General features: G+C 31.8%; 1 protein-coding gene across 2 annotated transcripts in view; it reads left to right on the top strand.

The window, feature by feature from the left end:
* LOC126881706 (troponin C) overlaps nt 1-20,998 on the top strand; it is a 64,559-nt gene that overhangs the window by 17,558 nt on the left and 26,003 nt on the right. The window contains exons 1-2 of one of the 2 annotated variants that reach the window (XM_050646120.1): nt 10,206-10,341; nt 18,185-18,212. In XM_050646120.1, coding sequence (XP_050502077.1) covers nt 10,339-10,341; nt 18,185-18,212 — 31 coding nt within the window. In that variant the 5' untranslated portion in view covers nt 10,206-10,338. Of the gene's footprint in view, nt 1-10,205; nt 10,342-18,184; nt 18,213-20,998 lie in introns of those variants that run through there. The other variant, XM_050646119.1, reaches the window with a different exon arrangement.

Here is a 20,998-nt window from a genome sequence, read left to right as displayed (position 1 = left end):
CTGGCAACTCTGGATAGAAAGCTGAGTATGTACTTAAAATAAAATTTCAACTTATATCGCTCGATTTGATTTTTGTATAATTTTTAAAATTGTATTACCCTTCTATTCTTAATTATTAAATTACTAGCTTCTAAATTCACTTGATTTCTGTCTAAAAACAAGTCAAAAGATGAACCTAACCTTGCATAACTACAGAGTTATCTCATAACTTGAGGTTTAACGTCGCGTTATAAAGTGACCAGATAACTCAAGAACTGTCAAGAAATAACGCAAATAGTTAAGTTAAGTATGATACATCACACCAATTCGATGGTTATAACATAACTACAGGATAACTTTACGTTAACGATAACTTGGTCATCCATCGCAGGGCTGAATATCGAGTCATGATAAAAAAACCTGTCAAAAAAAGGAGGAGAGCTAAAAAATGATTTCAACGGGAAAGAAAGATGACGAAACCATTTTGAAGACAATGCACTGGTTCATAAGAACGTTATGAAAATGGCAAAAATTTTTGAGTTGGGCTTCGATTTGCTTTCTCATCCAGCCTATTCTCCTGATTTGGCCCCCTCTGATTATTATTATTTAGTTGACGAAACAAACGCCTGTTTGAGGAGCTTCCATATTATACGGACAGCATAAAGAAGTTGTAATATTGCTAGAATAGTTGTATTGAGCTAAAAGGAGAGTAAATCCAATAAAGTAAAATAATTTTTTGAAAAAATATGTTTTTCATTTTAAAGGGGGTTACTTATTATTAGAGCTCAGTAAATATGCAAAATGTATATTAAGTGAATATTTGCATATTTTGGATAAATTTTATAAGTGCATGTGCATTGATTAAAAGTGCATATTTTGAGTTATTTATGAAAAGACGCTTTAAAACATTCATTTTTTCACGAAAAATCAAAATTTTTGATCTTTGATAACTCAAAAAGTATTGATTTATTTATTTTCCTTAGAATTTTTCCCTCTATCGGTTTGTTTGGTTACTTTATTTATTTTATTTAACGATATGCAGTCGCCAAATAATTAATTTTTTTCATTTTAACTACAATACAATTCTTTCTTCAGCCGGGAAGATGGCGAGGTTTTCTTGCAAAGGGGTTGTAGGCAGAATTTATATGATATAGCAATTATATCCGCGATACGATACATTTTAATTTTTCTCAACATGTTTCTCTTGAGTTGAATTAATTAAGGGGTTGTTTGGGGCTTAAGGGGATAAGCTCAAATAGCTCGTAATTCTGTCGCAAAGGTCGATTGAATATCTCGATTTTTAGGTACTGGGAGGGGGGTTGAGTCAACTCCCTCACAAAAATATTGAATTCCTGCCCAGTGTAACGAACCCAAAATTTTGAATTGAATTTACGGTAGGTATTTGATAGCTCATAAATTGTATTTTAATTTCTACAATGTCAGCTTAACAGGGTGAAGTGTAAAGAAGTTTTTTCGCGTATAAACAATTATTATGAGATAGACGGCACAATCTTTCTTTAGGAAATTTAGAAAAACCTTTAATAATGTATAGGTTTAACTTTAATAATAATATAAAAAAGAATGATGAGGATGATGATGAATGTAAAGAATAAATGAATATTAAGATATAGGTGATATAAATTTCAATACGTATTTTTTATTATGCTGTTATTCAGCATAAAAAATTAAACACTTTTAATACAACAATTACTGCGTTTTTTATATAATATGAATTAAATGCATAAAAGAATATTTTAGTGCATATTTCAACTGTTTTTTGTGCATATTTGCATGCATATTTTAGGGTTTTTTAAGTGCAAATTTCCCGAGATCTACTTATTATATTCACATAAAATATACATAATAATTCATTAGCGCTACAGACCTAGGAGGCCCACGGCTTGGTTGACTATTCTTCTCCATTCGTTTCTGTTCCTTGCTTTTCTTTCCCATTTGGTCACTTTTAATCTACTGATATCTTCCTGTACTTCCACTTTTCATCTTGTCCTTGGTCTTCCTATTGCACTAGCTAGGAGGCTTTTTGGTATCCTGGTTTGAGCATTCTCTGCAAGTTTCCCATCCATCTTAATTTGTGTTTTTAGGATTGCTATTGTGTCAGGCTCTTTGTATATTTCTTTTAGTTCTTGGTTTCTTCTGCGTATCCATATTATGCCATTTATGTTTTTTCCGCCGTATATTTTTTACAACATTTTTCGTTCCCGTATCTGAAGTTTCAACTGTTCTACTGCTGTTAGTGTCCATGTTTCACTCGCATAGGTAACTACAGGTCTGATTACGGTTTTGTTGGTCCTTATTTTGGCACCTCTAGATGTGTGGGTACTTCTCAGCACTCTATTTAAGGCATATAGACAGCGATTCCCAGCCATGACCCTATTATGTATCTCCTCGCTGTTACCAGGTTCTGTCCATTAATGAACGGTTTGTCCGTCCATTCCATATATTTGGTTTTCGTTTCATTAATATACAAGCCCTTGCTATTTGCCTTTTCTTTTTTCTTCTAATCTTCTCACTGTCTCTCTTAATTCTGTTTTACTTCTAGCTACGATCACAATATCGTCTGCAAATGCTAGGCACTGGTGTTTCTTGGAATATACGAAGCCAGACCTGTTTATATGTGCCTTTTGTAGGTTATTTTTCTAACCATATATTAAACAAATATAATATGTCCCCTTGTCATACTCCTTGTTTGACTTCAAATTTTTCATTTAGGTGTTATGTACTTTGGCTTTGTTTTCTCTTTTATCTAATGTTATTTTTATCATTTTATATTAGTCAGTTTCGTGCTAATATTCGTGCTAATTAAGTCTATGATCAGCACGACTGTCTATTTTCCATATTCGTGTCTTTCTGCCACAGTACTACGTCCCCTCCTAAATCCACATTGGTATTCTCCAATTATATTCTCATAGTTTAGTGTTAGCTTATTTTTAATATTCATGGCAGCATGGCTAGTATTTTGTATGTTATGTTGAGCGATGCTATGCCCTTATAGTTCTGACAGTTGACAGTTGTTTTTATCTCCTTTCTTGAATATAGAACATATGATTGCTTCGGTCCAATATGTTGGCATTGTTTCTGGTATCCATATGTTTATCAACAGCTCATGTATTTTACTTATTAGCCTTGATCCGGCATATTTGAGCATTTCGGCCGTTATACTATTCCCTGGGCTCATTGGTTTTTTAGGCTATGTATGGTTTTCATGATTTCCATAAGAGTTGGTGCTTGGTCATCTTCTTGGCGCTTCTAGTTGGTCTGTTTGTCTGATCTTATGGTAATCGTTGGCCTCATGTGTCTCTGTAGTTGTGTTTAGAAGTTGTTCAAAATATTCTTTCCAGTGGGCAAGGGTCTGTTCTTCTTCAAGGATCATTTTGTCATTTTTGTCTCTATAATATACAGTGTTGGCTTGGTATACCACTTTTTCACACCTCTGTATTAATTTTAAATCTGTTTATTTTTGCAATATTCTCCAATTTGCTTTAATTTTTCTTCATAAAATTTTTTTTCCCTTTCGTAGAACATTTTTAGTTTTTCTTCTTTGTATTCTTTGTATGTTATATTATTCCGTTGCTTGTCTTGTTTCTTGTGATAATATATGCAATCTTAGTCTATTTCTTTCTTCAAGTTCTTCTTGGCATTGGTCGTCAAACCATGATTTTTGTATTTATTTTCTTTACATTTCGATCTGTGTCCGTTATTGCATTTGTCACAGATGTTTTTATTTTTTTCCATAGCTGTATAGACATGTAAACTATACATACCTATTCAAATTTGCGTATCAACTCTCTCTGTTCATGTGATAACTACTCTACTGCGCAGATTTAAATCATATAATCTTTAATTGTGAACTTAATAAATACTATACGAAAGCACTAATTGCTAGACTTCAGGAGCAGAATGTAAGTTTACCGCTGAATATTTCACACCTATTAAGCTTCAACACCAAAACTATTAATGATATTATCATACAATTTCTTAAAGATTCTAAAATAAAAATTTAATATGACGTCTTCAATCTTCAACTTCCAAATATCTGTGGCAAAAAGTTCATCTAATGCCATCCCCTCTTTGTGAACACACACATTATTCAAATTTGAAAAACAAAGTAATAATTGTTTCAAACGCATGCTATAATATAATAATTTCAAAAAGTGCATTTACTTTGTCTAAATAATTGGAAATTACAACACACCCACTTGGTAATAAAACTTTGAACTGTTTATTTGTCTACGATTAAAAACTTTTCAATCACAAGTAAAAATAATACATGCAGGATTTAGAAAAATATCGAATAATAAATGGTGAAGTTAATTTATTTTGGCATCGAGACGAAATCTTTAAAATAACGAAAAGTATTTGTAGAGTTTTTTTATGTACTCACGTTACGAATATCAATTTTATTTAAGAAATAATAGGTAGAAAATAGATTGAAAATGTAAATATTGAATATAAATTGATGATTGATATACTTAAAATAAGACGACACATAATAGTATATGTCTAAACTTCTAAAATTAAATTGTTTGTGTATCGGAAAACGTTTGACATTTTATCTCAGTTGACAGGTAACTAAATGCCACTTTTTATAAAATTACTTTTTTCTCCCAAAGACTCCCAAAAATTGCCCTTGAAAACAACCAGCCCGGTTCAATACCCCCGGAAGACCACCTAAAAGATGGAGGGATAGTTGGCAATCTACCTCCCAGGAAACTAACCAGAGGCAGCTTCAGAATTAAACAGATCAAAAGATCTCCAAGAAGTAAAAGAAGAAGAAGACTTTTTTCTCCGGGAGAAAAAGTAAATTCTGTCTATATTTATCTACATCACAGTATCTAGTTTCTTGCATCCTTATTTCCACCACTTTCTATCTCGCCAGTCATTATTCTGTAGATACCTTTTGATCATGGCTTGTCTAATGTCTGCTATGTCTTTCTCGAGCGTCCTCTGCTTCTTCTCTGCACTAGTCTCCACTCCATCATTATCTTTTGCTACCTGTTACCATTCATACGTCTTACATATCCGTACCATCTCAAACTCTTGGCTTTAATGTTGTCAATTATTGTTTTAATACGTATTCTGTTCCATATCGGGACACGCCGAAAACTCGTGAAAATGTTTCTTGTAGATACCGACCGAGAATTCTTTGAGCAGCTTGTTAACATGAAAAAGAATATCTGAATAGATATTTCTTATCCTTATATCCTATTTCTTCCAAAAAATTGATGCTCAACCGATTCCTATTATTGAGTAGGCCCCATTTTGATGTTGAACATGTTCTAACGATCTTGGTGTATATTATCTCAGTTTAAAGTCAGTATAAGCCATACATAAACTTGTTGCTAACTAATACACAGTATGGTGCAAATGAAAGGACTAAATTCGTTATTTCGTAAGCTAGCAACTTTAAGAAAAATTCCTGAAACAAGTCCATTTTTATTTTTAAATTTTGATTTTTTGACATATATATCATACTAGTGACGTCATCCATCTGGGCTTGATAACGTAATCGATGATATTTTTGATGAGAATAGGAGTCGTGACCTAGCTCATTTGAAAGTATATTTTTTAATTCTCTATTCAGTAATATAAACATTAATATAACTATTCGCTTTCAACGCATTTATTCAACCTAGTATTACAACAAATTACAACAAATCGTAAGAAGATCAAATATGAGCACAAACATGACTAGATTCAATAGCAAGGAACATTGCATAATGTACGCGGATGATGTGGTGATACTAGCCAGATGGAAAAAACATAGAAAAAATTTTCCGAAAAGAAGAAGCAAAGAGATACGGACTAAAAATATATCAAAATAATAAGAGCATAGACTGTCTATAGTGTTAAAAGAGTATCAGATTTGAATACTTAGGAGTACCTAACCATAACGAACACGAGAAACAAGGAAAGGAGATAGACAAAAGATTAATGAAGAGGAGCGGAATGACAGGGTCATTAAATTCAATACTGAGAGCAAAAAATGTGTCAAAAGCAGCTAAACTGCGTGTGTACGAGACAGTAATCAGATTTTAAACAGCTTTTACATAAAACAGTCAAAATCAAAGTAACTAGACACTAAATGGGTTAAATAAAATACGATGTTCTGCTGAAAGATTCCCTGTATACGACTATAAAATCTCGAGAAACCGAAAACCGCATTCTCAAAATTAAATAAACTTTCCAGATGAAATAAATAGTGGTCAACTCAAGCGGTCGAGTATGGTCAATCTAAAAATACAAAAATAGTGGATTTTGCTACTGTTTTCAAATATTCTGATTGAGATGCGATGAGAGAACAACATGAAAATAGCTAGCATAAGTTTTGACCATAAAGACATTCAAGAGGTAACATGGACTTTGGACTTCCCTCGATGCAGAAGTGAAAATCCCATAAATTATGTCTTATAGAAAGCAAACATGTTAAAACAATAGTCGATTACAGGAATTATATAGGGGCAGATACCAGCAGTGACGATACATTACTATATAATAGCAAATTAAAACAAGAGTTACCAATAATTCCAAAACCTGTTAGAGATAGACTTAATTAGCAATTGGAGCACCTACAGGAGAAACAAGTAGTAAATAGACTAGAGGGAGAAATAAATAAAAGGCTATAGAATCCAGTGAAAAAGGAAAACATTGAAGGAAAATGGCAGGCCATGCAGACAGCCACGTCGGAGTAGCGGAAAAGTATATAGAAACAGTGCACATAAAGAAGTGACAAGACTGGTTCGATGAAAAATGTAGGAATGCTTTGACAAGAAGAAACAGGGCAAAATTACAAAGAACCAGAGAAGATACACAAAATACGATCTAAATAATATATGTGGCTAGAAGAAGAGTTGTTAAAATAATTTGCAAAAAGACGAAAAAACAGAAAAAAGAGAACAGCTAGAAAAGCAATTGAAAACATAAAGAAGCCCTCATAAACAAAGAGCTAAAAAATTTCCACAGAGAAGTTAAGAATTCCAGTGAAACTAAAAAAATTACAAAGTATTGCAGAAACAAAGAAGGTTTGCTTCTAGGAGCAACAACAAAAAAATAAACAGATGAGTGGAATAATTCTAAGGTCTCTTAAATACTGGCCAACAAGAAGAACCGGAGGAAAATGAGAATTGACAAGAAGATGAAGAAGGAACGTGCAAGGAATTAATTTTGGATGAAATCAAAGAAATAATAAAAGGCTTAAAACATAACAAAAGAGCAGGAAAACGTGGTATCCCAGCTTAGATTTTTAAGGAAGGCGGCCAAAGACTGAAAGAAAGAAGATTCTACTTGACATTAGCAGTTTGGCAGGATTTGGTTAGGATTACTTGGATTACAAATTACGTTTTTATCAATTTTAAACAAGCATACGATTCCATAAACCGAAGGATACCATATGAAGTCAGAAGAACAAAAGAAATATCAGAAAAAGGCTAGTGAGAATGACACTCAGGAAAAAAGAAATAAGGAAACAATGGAAGAAAGCATTTCAAAACAGTTCACAGTACTCGGATGCTGAAGTGATCCTATCCAGAAGGAAAAAAACATCTAGAAAAAGCTTTCCACAAATTCGAAAAAGCGAAGAGATACGGACTAAAAATAAACTAAATAACAACGCAATATATGGAAATGAGAGGAGACATAACGAATGTTAGCAAATATATCGAAATGAAAGGAGCAGAGACTGCCTATAGTTTTGAAAAAGTATCAGAATTTGAATACTTAGTAGTAACCATAACGAATACGGTAAAAGAAGGAAAAGAGATGGACAAAAGATTAAGGAATTTCAGAGCGATAGGTGTTTACTAGTTACTACAGGGTGATTAATTAGTAGGGTAAAGCTCAATAGCTCCGCTATAGTAATAGATAGCAATAAAAAACAAATTTTAGCCACCTTTGCGCTTCACATTACAAAATTAGTTAGAATGTTACAGGGTGTTCGATAACACAGTGGCAGATCAAACTTATGTTTTTTTTTAAATGGAACACCCTATATTTTATTTTAATTCGAAATCCTGTTAACTTCTCCATCACAAAAATATAAAGGTTTGTTATGTTATACAGGGTATTTACAAAGTTATAACCAATTTTATATGAAAATCGTAACAAGTTCAACTCCCTGTATAAATAAAAATAAGCAAAACAGCAATGGTTTATTAATGCCATATTTTTTTATTTATTGTCAAAATTTTAAGAATTATTGATATTGCTAATTTTCTTTATATCAAATACAGGGTGAGTCAAAACGCAAGTACATTATTTTCTCAGTAATGTTAAATGGAACACCCTGTATTTTATATCACTATTGAAAAGTACCATTACCTTACTTTAAAGTTTAGATAACATTCCCTATGTCTAAATTTATTAGTTTTCGAGATATTTTCATTTTTCAATGGACCAGTAACGTGGCCACCCAAATCACCAGAATTTAATAAACTGGACTGATTTTTTTGGGGTTACGTTAATAATAAAGTTTATAAAATACCTCCAACAACAAGGGATGAGATGAAAAATAGAATACAAAGTGTATTTCGATGGGTTAATTTACAAATGCTCCGTAGAGTAAGTAGCTCATTCAATGATCGTTTTTAGGCGTACATAAATGTGTTAAGAGATAATTTTGAACACCTTATGTAATTAAATATTAAAAATATTTTATTAAAAGTAGCTTCTAATTTTTTCAAGCATGTTTTTTTTGCAAAATGTATTACTGATAAATTATGTTTCGTTCTTTATTTGTTACATTGTTTGCAGTGGTGTCATGGTGTGGGAACGCGTGGGAACGCCGTTCCCGCACTGGTTAAGAAAAGAAAAAAAAATAATAGAGAATTTAGGTTTTGTAAACAAAAATTAGCAGTGCGTTCTGGCACTGCGTTCCCGCACTGCTAATTTTGCCATGACATCACTGATTGTTTGTTACATTTACATACAAAAGTAGTGTTTAATTGTCTTCACAAAATATTCTATTTTGTGTTTGTGTGTTTTTTTGTAAAAGTTATTACTGTTTTTCTTTGTTTATTTGTTGCATTTACATAAAAAGATAGTTTTTAATTGTTTCAAAAATGTTGCATGTAGTGGTTGTGTTTTTGTTTGTAAAATGTATTACTAATAAATTATTTTTATTTCTTTATTTGATACAGTGTTACATTGATTATCGGATTGATAATCGGTAATCTTCAATTGTCAATTCAGTCATGGCTTACTTAAAATTTAGATAAATTTAAACACCTAAAATAATTGGCTCTGAAAAATGAACATATCTCGAAAACTAATAAATTTGGACATAGGGAATATTATATAAAAATTAAAGTACGTTAATGTTACTTTTCAATAATGATATAAAATACAGGGTGTTCCATTTAACATTACTGAGAAAATAATGTACTTGCGTTTTGACTCACCCTTTATTTGATATAAAGAAAATTAGTTATATCAATAATTCTTAACAATTTTGACAATAAGTAAAAAATATGGCATTAATAAACCATTGCTGTTGTGCTTATTTTTATTTATACAGGGAGTTGAACTTGTTACGATTTTGATACAAAATTGGTTATAACTTTGTAAATACCCTGTATAACATTACAAACCTTTATATTTTTGTGATGGAGAAGTTAACAGGATTTCGAATATAAAATAAAAAATAGGGTGTTCCATTTAAAAAAACATAAGTTTGATCTGCCACTGTGTTATCGAACACCCTGTAACATTCTAACTAATTTTGTAATGTGAAGCTCAAAGGTGGCTAAAATTTTTGTTATTAACTTTTATTGCTATCTATTACTATAGCGGAGCTATTGAGCTTTACCCTAATAATCAATCACCCTGTATATTCAATACTGAAAGCAAAAAATGTACCAAACTGCAGTGTGCAAGAGAGTAATCAGATTTAAACAACTTTGACATAAAACAGTCAAAATCAAAGTAACTAGACACTAATGGGTTAAACAAAATACGATGTCCTGCTGAAAGATTCCCTGTATACGACTATAAAATCTCGAGAAACCGAAAACCGCATTCTCAAAATTAAATAAACTTTCCAGATGAAATAAATAGTGGGTGAACCCAAACGGGCAAACGCTCGAGTATGGTCAATCTAAAAATACAGAAATAATGGATTTTGCTACTGCTTTCGAATATTCTGATTGGTTAGCGGACGTTTTCGGCGAGATTCAAGCGTGGGACGAAATACGCCCTGAAATCACGATTAGAATTTATAAGAGTCAAAAGCTAGAAAACCACTATAACTTTGTTGAAAGTTAATAATAAGGAGGAACGTACACTAGGATTCAGTTCTTCTGCGATTCTTGTACTATCAGCATTTTTTGACCCACAAAAAAACACAAAATGGTACTTTATTTTCTTTATTAACGTTTCTATTACCTCTATTTTACTTGTTGTTTCTATTTCAAGTGTTTTTTGTGTTAATTTAGTGGACAGTGAGGTGATACGACCATGTTTGGTGTGAAAGCAGTGCTTTTGATTCATTTGTTCTTAAAAACTTTATACCAAGCCAGTTAAAAACCACTCTCTATCTTCCATTTGTATGCTAGTTACAATTTTATAGTCTGAAAACAATTACTACATGTTGTTTTGGTTTTCATTTTTATTTGGAGTTTTTTCACTTACTGCTCTCTCTGTTTATAACACTTTTTCAGCTTAAACAATTCTGTACTGTTAAGTAAAAAGGTTATAAGTAAAAAGTATCGATTTTGGCCAAGCTTTTAGTACGTTAAAATAATCGACAAAAAGTAATAGAAATCGACTGATTTTCATCTCTATTTTAACACTTCAAAAAATCCGTTAAAAAGCGTTGAAATTCAATCGCTTTTCATCGCTTTTTATCGATTTTTTAACATATTAAAAAACTTACTCAAAATCGATATTTTTTGACCTTTTTACTTATCAGTATAGAATTTTTACATCCACAAATTTTAAATATACATAATTTAAATGTTTTTTAAACCTATGTTTACGTTTTGCAAATATTTTAAGTAAAGATTAAATTTTTCTCAAGTAAAAATTTGTATAATAGTTTATAATTTAATTTATTTATGCAACTTTTTTATGTTTATGTCTATAAATAATAGAATATTTTCTTTCGCAATATTTTAGAATTCTTCGAAAATATTTTTGTAGTCCTCTCAGTCAATTTTTTAAACCTATTCTTTTAGAGTATTTTTTATTGGAAATTTACTTTAAAATAACTTTTTCTACAACCATGTTAAAAATGCAATTTTTAGCACTCCATACGAGCATTAAAAATGCTACTTTAAGGCACTAGTGATTTAAAATATTTTTAAAGCACTGCAGTTCGTATTGACCGTATAGACAATTTTGATGTAATGTCAAAAAAATATAAAAATGGAATGTCAGTCAAGTTCAAGTAAAAGTTTTTGTAGATATTGTCCTGTAATTACGTTTGTAGAAAAAATATTGTATGATATGCGTGTTAAAAAGTACATTTTTAAGGCACTCATGTGAATTGCAGAACTCGCTATCGCTCATTCTGCAAACTTTCACATGCGTGCCTTAAACGTGTACTTTTAACACTTATATCATAAATAACTATTATTTTATTTAAATCAATTTTCGAAGTAGAAGTGGAAATGTCAAAATAAAATTATTTTAAAGTCAAATTGCGGCTTATTCCCAATAAAAATAGTAGATGGTATTAATATGCCACAAGAAAATAGCTGTTGTTCTTTCTTAGACTTTTTTACTTTTATTAAATATCCCAAATCTTTATTCTCCATTTTGTTTATATTCCATCGTCTGTAATGCATTACCTTCTCTAGCAGTATGGCCAGGTACCTTATTAGTCATATAATTTAGTCTCTCTAGACCTAGAAGACCCATGGCTTGGTTTACTATTATTTTCCATTCCATCCTGTTTGGAAATTTATTTTTCCAGTTTGGGATTTGAAGTTCTTCTATTTTTTTTTAAACATCATTCTTCCAACTGGTTTTCAGCCCCCTTTTTCTTATTTCCTTCCATTTCTCCGGCTAGTATTCTTTTGGGTAGTCTCGTGTTTAGCATCTTTTGGATATGTGATTTTATGATCCCTACCATATTCGGTTCTCTATACATCTTTTCTAGTTCTATATTTGGCCTTTTTATTCAAATTCCATTTCATAGCTTTTCTCCAGATATTTTTCCTGAAAAACTTTTTTTCCCACACTTGGAGCATGACCTGTTCGAATTTGTTCTTATTTTTATCTCATTACCTTATTATTAATTATTCTATTATTACTTTTTTTCTTAGTTATTATTTAGTTCACCGTTTCCCTTAAATTGTTTACTTTTTGTTTGTTATTTGCTCCTTTGTTTCCATTTAAGTTTGTTTTTTTTTGTTTCATAATGGTATTAAATTTCAGTGTAGATTTTTCATTTTATTCTATTTGTCAGATAGTTAAATACACTGCTAAACATAGACCTCCTTAAAACTCGTTCAATTTGGTGTATTTTAGACTGCTTATGACTAATTTCATGCTAATATTTTATTTATTTGGTATATACCTATAATAAGATGAATTTTTAGAGCACCATCCTCATTTTCAAAATTCTTCTACCGTCCATCTGTCATTCCCGTACCCAAAGTGAGATGGCATCTTAAACTTCTAACCTTTTTGTTGTTCTGAAGCTATTTCTTTGTGGCATTTTTATAATCAACTATTTTCAATGGGAAATAAGCAATATTAAAATAAATAAAATGCTTACCTTTTCCTTATTTGTTTGTTTGATATAATAGATCTCTTACATTTATCTAGTATTATTTCTCTTGGTTTTTTACGCCCCTCTATGCTTTCAGTGAGTATCAAAGTCTATTTTATAATATTGTCTTTTGTCTTGCCTGTTTTCAAAAGTTCGGTAACTATGCCGTCGTATCCTGAAGCTTTATTATTTTTTAGCTATTTTAAAGCTCTTTATATTTCGAATCCCTCCATATTTGGTAGTAACTCTGATCCAACGTTTTTTATTTTTCTTTTGACTTTCTCTTTTATTGATTCATCAGCCTGGCTTTGCAAGCTGCACAAAGTTTTTAGAAATCTTCAACTATCTTTGATATTTTATTTTTGTCATTCTCTTACTTGTTACTGCTGTCTTTAATTTTGATATAATCTTCTGGACACCCAGTGCTGGTCTTAAACATTTTAAGCCTGTGTTGTTTTCTGTGATTCGCTCTATTAAGTTCTTGTTCCATTTTTTGATGTCACGTTTTAGTTCTTTTCTAATTGTAGAATGAACAAAATGTTTCGACACACACACACACACGCTTCGAATAGGGTTTGTAGATTTTAGATTGTATATTTCCATCTGAACTTAGAAAGAGTCTTTTGTATACTCTACACCTTTTTAGTTCCAAAGACTTCAACTTCTAAGAAAATCATTTATATTTCCTAGTTACCTAATCAGGTTTTAACAGCATCTGACTAAGAAATTCATGCTGTTAATAAAAAATAACCCCGCTGTTGCAGATGATTTGTTTAACAGCGTCCTCTGCATTTTAGCAGAATCTATACGGTTCACTGACTAGTTAGCCATTTTATTGAATTGATACTGTGTAAGCATTGCCAATGAAAATACAGGGTGTAACAAAAATACAGGTCATAAATTAAATCACATATTCTGGGACCAAAAATAGTTCGAATAAACCTAATTTACCTTAGTACAAATATGCACATAAAAAAAGTTATAGCCCTTTGAAATTACAAAATGAAAATCGATTTTTTCGAATATATCGAAAACTATTAGAGATTTTTTATTAAAAATGAACACGTGGCATTCTTATGGCAGGAACATCTTAAAGAAAAATTATAGTGAAATTTGTGCTCCCCATAAAAATTTTATGGGGGTTTTGTTCCTTTAAACCCCCCCAAACTTTTCTGTACGTTCCAATTAAATTATTATTGTGGTACCATTAGTTAAATTTAATATTTTTAAAACTTCTTTGGCTCTTAGTATTTTTTCGATAAGGCAGTTTTTATCGAGTTGCGGCTTCTTTTTTAATATGTTTACATAAAAATTTTATGGGGGTTTTGTTCCTTTAAACCCCCCAAATGTTTGTGTACGCTCCAATTAAACTATTACTGCGATACCTAATATACCTAAAAATGTAAATCATACATAAATTTTCATATTATAACAGTCTCCACAATCGTACTTAACCATATACAAATATGTGGTGGATTTGACAAATATTCAAAATATCTGGATAAAGACTGACTTTTCGAAAAAGTACTAAGAGCCAAAATAGTTTTAAAAATATTGTGTTTAAGTAATGGTACTACAATAATAATTTAATTGGAACGTACACAAAAGTTTGGGGGGGTTTAAAGGAACTAAACCCCCATAAAATTTTTATAAAGTGTCCAAATTTCACTATATTTTTTTCTTAAGATGTTAGTGTCATAATAATGCCATATGTCCATTTTCAATAAAAAATCTTTAATAGTTTTCGATATATTGGAAAAAATCGATTTTCATTTTGTAACTTCAAAGGGTTGTAACTTTTTTTATATGCACATTTGTACTAAGGTAAGTTAGGTTCAATCAAACTATTTTTGATCCCAGAATATGTGATTAAAAATTTATGACCTGTATTTTCGTTACACCCTGTACATGTGGTCACAATTCAGTAATTTGTGCGTAGAGTCGTAGATTATAATAATATTTTTGCTTGCCTTTAAGGCCATCGGTACATAATTCGTAAATATTTTACGGCTATCCCTACTTTTTCTGTCTTTACACGGCAAATTACGTGTAATAAAATTCTCACTGGTATGCATATGTAAACTTTACTTGACAATGTCATCATTAACTTTAAAGATGGCTTTTGAATGTTCTTGGATAACTGTTACTTGTATAATTAATTGCCTTAATTATTAATTCAGTTTATTAATATGATAATTTTTTCACTAACTATGTATTCACTGATTGTAATAATTTATCTACTGTACAACAAAAACTAATAACCAATCGAGAAAAGAGGAAAAGTGATAAAGTGATTTTTTAATAATACGAGTATATTGTTACTATGAAACGCTTACAATTTTGAACATCTTTAACAACAAAATACTTGGATCACTGAATATATCCTGGAGTATTCTCTGCTTTGGATCTTCCATAAATAATAAACACTAAATAACTTTTTATTAAGTTCACGTCTTAAATAAATTTTTATCCAATACACTATCAATAGTATTCTTTTTCTTTAGTTTATTGGTCTCCACCTACTTGGGTATTTGGCCAGCTCATCGTCGCGGAATAAGGGAAAAATCCCTTATTCACTTACAATTTGGAGTTGTAGTGCATTGTACAAATTGCTTCTTCTTCTTCTTCTTCTATAGTTAACTGGAAATTTTGGTTGGTGTGGGACACACATGACAAGATAAAAAAATTTGACGCTGGGGTCAACTGTCCTTAGACAAGGAATTTCTTGTCTAAGCAATTGTCTCTCAATACACAATCTTCTTTTTTCTTTGATTTAGTAGAAATTTTATCAATATTATTTAATCAACAACTCAAAATATTCCCTATGCCATGTCAAATATTTAAAATTGTCACAGATTGTCACTGTCTGACTGACAATATGCTGACAATATTCTATTCGACTGAGTGCGTTGTATGACAAAGATAGATTTGGAAAATATTACCACGGACATTGTGTTATTTTTTTCGAATCCGGAAAAAAGCAATAAATATTTTTTTAAAATTTAAACGCAGAATGAAAGACTAAATTATTACCGAGGGCCGAAAGTCCATTAGAATAAATTAAAAGTTTATTTTGAATGAGATATTTGAAATTAAAAGTCACACTAAATTTTCTCTTAGTTTTTCACCCCCGTAACTTATTAAAATAAACATTAAGTATAGAAGTTCTTAGGGACTTTCGGCCCTCGCTAATAACGTAGTCTTTCATTCTGCATTTAAATTTTTCAAAAATACTTATTAGTTTTCTCAGGATTCGAAAAAAATGAATCCCATTTGAATAGCATTGGAGCAGAAACTACGTACCCATTCCCTTAAACTGAATTTGTTCTACTAAGCTACACTTTATTTTCCCATTTTTGAACATCTTTCACGATGCGACCTTTTGGATTTTTTAAACCTTTTTTGAATTCAATTGTTTGAATATAGGCCTCTTCCATTTCCTTCCAGGATTCTCTGTCCGGTGCCAGACGTTTTTTAAGATTATTTTTTATAAAGATATCGGATTCATTGTGCCGATAGAATGCATGGAAGAATTTAAAACTTCTTCTTCTTCTTCTTTTTGTGTAAAAATGACTATCTGGCTTTCAATGTGCCCCCAGTAAGTTGTTCCATCGTTCTCATGATCTTCCTAGTGATCGTTTTCCTATTGGGGAACCAATTATCGCCGTCTTTATTTTGCTTATTAGATCGTACTGTTCTACCCTTCTCTTTCTTACTCAGTCTTTGACGTTTTAATCTCTGCTTTTTCTAGGTTTTCTTTTTGTTCTCTCTGTGTCAAGCCGTGTTTCTGCCGCGTGTATCATTATTGATGACTATTTTATAAATTATACCTTTCATTTCTTTCTCTAGGTGTATTTTTATTTCTCCATATTGTTTATATTCCTATATTCACTTGAATCAACTTGAATTCACTGATTGAGATTGAAATCCATATAGTTTTAAGGTCACCAAATATCAGAAATCTATCAAAAATCTTACTGATTATATGTATCAGAAATCTCTTGGGTGATGCAGTGGATGTTCCAACAATTCGAACTTTAATTAATGGATTTTAGCCATTTAGTTTAGTCGCAACATAGGGAGTCCCGGGGGCACTTTTAGGTTGCCGCGATTTGATGGTGGTATTATAGGTTTTTTGGGTCGCTGAATCCAATCGAATTGGTCTGGAAGCCCAAATGTGGTGCGTTTACTTGTTATTAACAAATTATGGTAAAATTAGGTGTTTTTCAGGAATTATTAGAAGCCCTGCAAATAAATTGATAGTGTTAAGGTTTTCTCTGGTGTGTTTTTGGTCGCTGAATCGAATGCGACTAGTCGCGATTACTCAAAATATGTTCTTATTTTGTTAATAACAAAATAATTGTTTATTCCCGAAAAGGGGTGAAACTCGCCCCCAGGGTAAAAGCACACATCGGCACAATATCACTTGTTTTGTTTGACATGTTAGCTACGTGCATGCCAAATTTAATGTCATTCCAAGTGTTTTTTTTTTAATTTAGAGCAAAAAACCGTGAGTAAACGTACTAGGAACTGTTATTTTTGCAATAATTTATTAATAACAAAATCGAAACGTGGTTTAAGCTATCACGACTAGTGTCAATCGATTTTGCCTATAAAAATACTATGAAAAAGACTACAATCATGCTGTAGATAACGCATTTCGAGCTTTTCGGCGAATAAACAATTATTTTGTTATTAACAAAATAAGAATATATTTTGAGTAATCGCGACTAGTCGCATTCTATTTAGCGACCAAAAATACACCAGAGAAGACCTTAACACTATCAATTTGTTTACAGGGCTTCTAATAATTCCTGAAAAACACCCAATTTTACCATAATTTGTTAATAACAATTAAACGCACCACATTTGGGCTTCCAGACCACTTCCATTGGATTCAGCGACCCAAAAAACCTATAATACCACCATCAAATCGCGGCGACCTAAAAGTGCCCACTATGTTGCGACTAGTCTATTTGTCCAAATGCTTATATGAGACGGTGCATTGATCTGATGAAAAAGTATTTTTTTTTCTTCTGAAAACCGGATCTTTTTCACAAACTGTTTCCTTCAGCTGATCTAAAAGGTTACAACAAGTAATTCATACTTAAAATTCTTTAGGCATTCTAAAAAAACTGATGCTAACACCTTCTTGGTCGATTTCTGGACACGAACTCATTTCGGAGCCGAAGAACCAGGTTCACACCTCCTTTTAATCTTGTGTTGTGATTCAAGGTCATGGTGAGAGACCCAGGTCTCATCCATAGTGATGAATCGACGCATAAAGTCTACTTTATGCTTTCGAAATCGCTCTAAATGTTGTTGAGATTAGGCTTGTGGCAACGCCCTCTCTTATCAAACTGCAAAATTTAATGAGAAGCCTATTAGGTTGTATAATAGCCCTGTTTAGTATAATATTTCGATATCTTTTCTTCTTTAATTCAACATTATTTTTATTACCCTATTTTTATTTTTCAGGATGAACTCCCACCAGAACAAATCGCCGGTAAGTTTCAAAAACAAGTTTTTCTTACAAAATTTCTATTTGAGATTTCTAAATATTTAAATGTATAAAAATAAATAATGAACATATTTTAAAGATCGTACAATGATCCGACGATTTTTTACTGTCAGTCAACCTATTAACAACTTTAATAATAACCGTCACTTTGAACTAATGATTAAAAATAATGACATGAGCATGCACAAAACATTTCGTATTTTCACAATTCTTTCGATAATTTTTGTTTGATATATTTTGACTAGTGCTATCAAATTAATAAATATGTACTTTGATGATCTTGTACTATTTTTGAATGGTATTATTACACTATAATACCATGGTATTATAGTGTAATATTGTATTATTTTAGCCAAATTACTCATATCCCAAACAACATATCCCTATTCTACCATTCATCATGATCATGCAACCTCTTCCGTCCACTGCTGGACATTGATCTCTCCCATTTTTCGCCACTCTCCACGGTTCTGTGCATCTTGTTGCCATTTCTTGGACATTCGTTTAATGTCGTCCATTCAGCGTGTTGGTGGTCGTCCTCTGCTGCGTTTGTCTTCTGTTGGGCGCCAGTCAATTAGTTTTCTGGTCCATCTTGAGTCTTTCATGACCTCATGACTTACTTTTCCTTATCTGGCAGTAGGTTTTAATTTTAATGTAACTTTCTTTCCTTTCTTGCAGTGACTTGTTAGTGGGACGACGAGCTTGGTTAATGAGAGGGATAAGATTCGAAGGTTCTAAGGTTCTGAGACCTTGATGATCTTGGAGGTCACCAGTTAGAACCTCCTCCTGTTGCAACTATTTTTAAAGTAAATCTTTGAGGATTCATACGTCCTAGGTGACCATAAAACATCATTCTCCTGTTTGTCATGTTGGTAACAATTCTTCCAAGTGTGCACATAACTGGTGATTGCGTATTCGGCGAAATTCTTCATTTTCTTTGATTGTTCCTAAGATTTTTCTCAAAATTTTCTTATATTTTATTTTAAGTTTTTGTACTGGCCCTTTCTTTATCATATTTAAAGGTTCTAATGCATATGGGGCCGGCAGCCTGATCACTGCATTATATTCACAGAGTTGTAAGTTCAAAGGTAAGCTTCTGCTTTTGTACAGATCTTTTCATAAATGGAATGCACCTTCTAACTTTGAATATCTACTTTCAATGGAAGCATTCTCTGAATCATCAGGTGTAATAAACTCTCCAATATATTTAAATATTTTTGATTGTTTGTTTGAAACACTGTCCAGCTATGGAGACGTGGACAAAGAAGTGAGAAATCAAGTACCTACTGGCGAAACCGACATACAACATTGATATGAACATTGAGTAAAGAACTTATAAAGCCAGTGTAAGACCAATAATGACATATGCATCAGAAACAAGACCAGATACAGCTACAACACAAAGGCTACTGGGAACGGCAGAGATGCGAGTACTGAGAAGAATTACAGGAAATACGCTGAGAGATGGAAAGAGGAATGAAGACATTGGAAGAAAACGTAACGTAGAGTGTACAAACGAATAGACACTTCTTCTTTTCCTACGGCACTACAGCCCAAATTTAGCCTTAGCCTCCTTTATTTTTTGCCTCCACTCTTTTTTGTCTGTGGCTGCTCTTCTACATACATACACTCACAAAAGTGCTTGTGCGTCGCTGTTTACTGTGTCTTTCCAGCGCTTTCGTGGTCTCTTTCCCTGCATTCTAGCATTCAGTGCTCTTTTTGGTAGCCTATCCTCTCCCATTCTTATCACAAGTCCGGTCCATTGCAATCTTTGTATTTTAATGAAGTTTGACAGGGCTGTTTCCTTATAAAGTTGATAAAGCTCGTTGTTGAATCGACCCTAAAAAGAAAGAAATAATGTAATAACCACATAAACAGAATGGGGGAGAATCGTGTGGTCAAAATAGCAAAAGTCAAAGTAAATCACCAATCGATAGAAGTATGGGCAGACCGCCAAAAATATTGGAGTAACAACCTTCCATAGAGGCACCAATACGCTAATGAACAAGCAGAATTGGTTATAAAGTTGAAGAAGAAAATGTAGTATATTAAAAGGATTACGTGTGTGTTACGTTAGCCACAGATTTTTATTTTATTTTTACCTCAATTTATTAGTTTTGTTATATTTATACCTATTTCACTTAAATGACTATATTTGTTTCTTTCAAGTAGTTTATGAGTAATTTAAATATTTCCATTTTATGACAACTTATTAGATATTCTATACTAATTGGAAAATGAACTTGTGTTTGTCGTAAATTGTAATATAATTGATTTATATATCTCTCGTTAATTTTGCATTCAAAGAAAATATGGTTCAAATCTCTAATCGAAACATTATCACAAAAACAGACTGATGAATTAGCTATTCCTAATTTGTGCAGATGTGCCTCCATATTTTCCGTGTCGAGTTTTTAATCTGACGATAGTAGAAATATCTTGCTTTGGCAGGTTATACTTAAATATGTATTCAGGTGGCGGAGGAAGTCCTTGATGTAAAGAAGAATATAAATTTTTTGATATGCTTGAAATATTTTTCCATTGTTTTTTCCATATTTTATTTATTCTAGCTTTGACGTCATTGATTGCATCTGTCGATAAGATCTGAGTTAGGATCTCACCATTTTTTATTGCATCTGTGGCCAACTCATCGACTTTCTCATTACCCAGTATACCGACATGCCCTTTTGCCCATATATAAATACTACTTCCACTTTAGACAAATTATTTTTTATATTACATAAAATTTTTGATTTGTATGAACTAAAATT

The sequence above is a fragment of the Diabrotica virgifera genome, chromosome 3, assembly GCF_917563875.1.
Source record: "Diabrotica virgifera virgifera chromosome 3, PGI_DIABVI_V3a".
Lineage (NCBI taxonomy): Eukaryota > Metazoa > Arthropoda > Insecta > Coleoptera > Chrysomelidae > Diabrotica > Diabrotica virgifera.
Note: the sequence above shows the minus strand (reverse complement) of the source record. Positions and strands in the feature narration are given on the sequence as shown.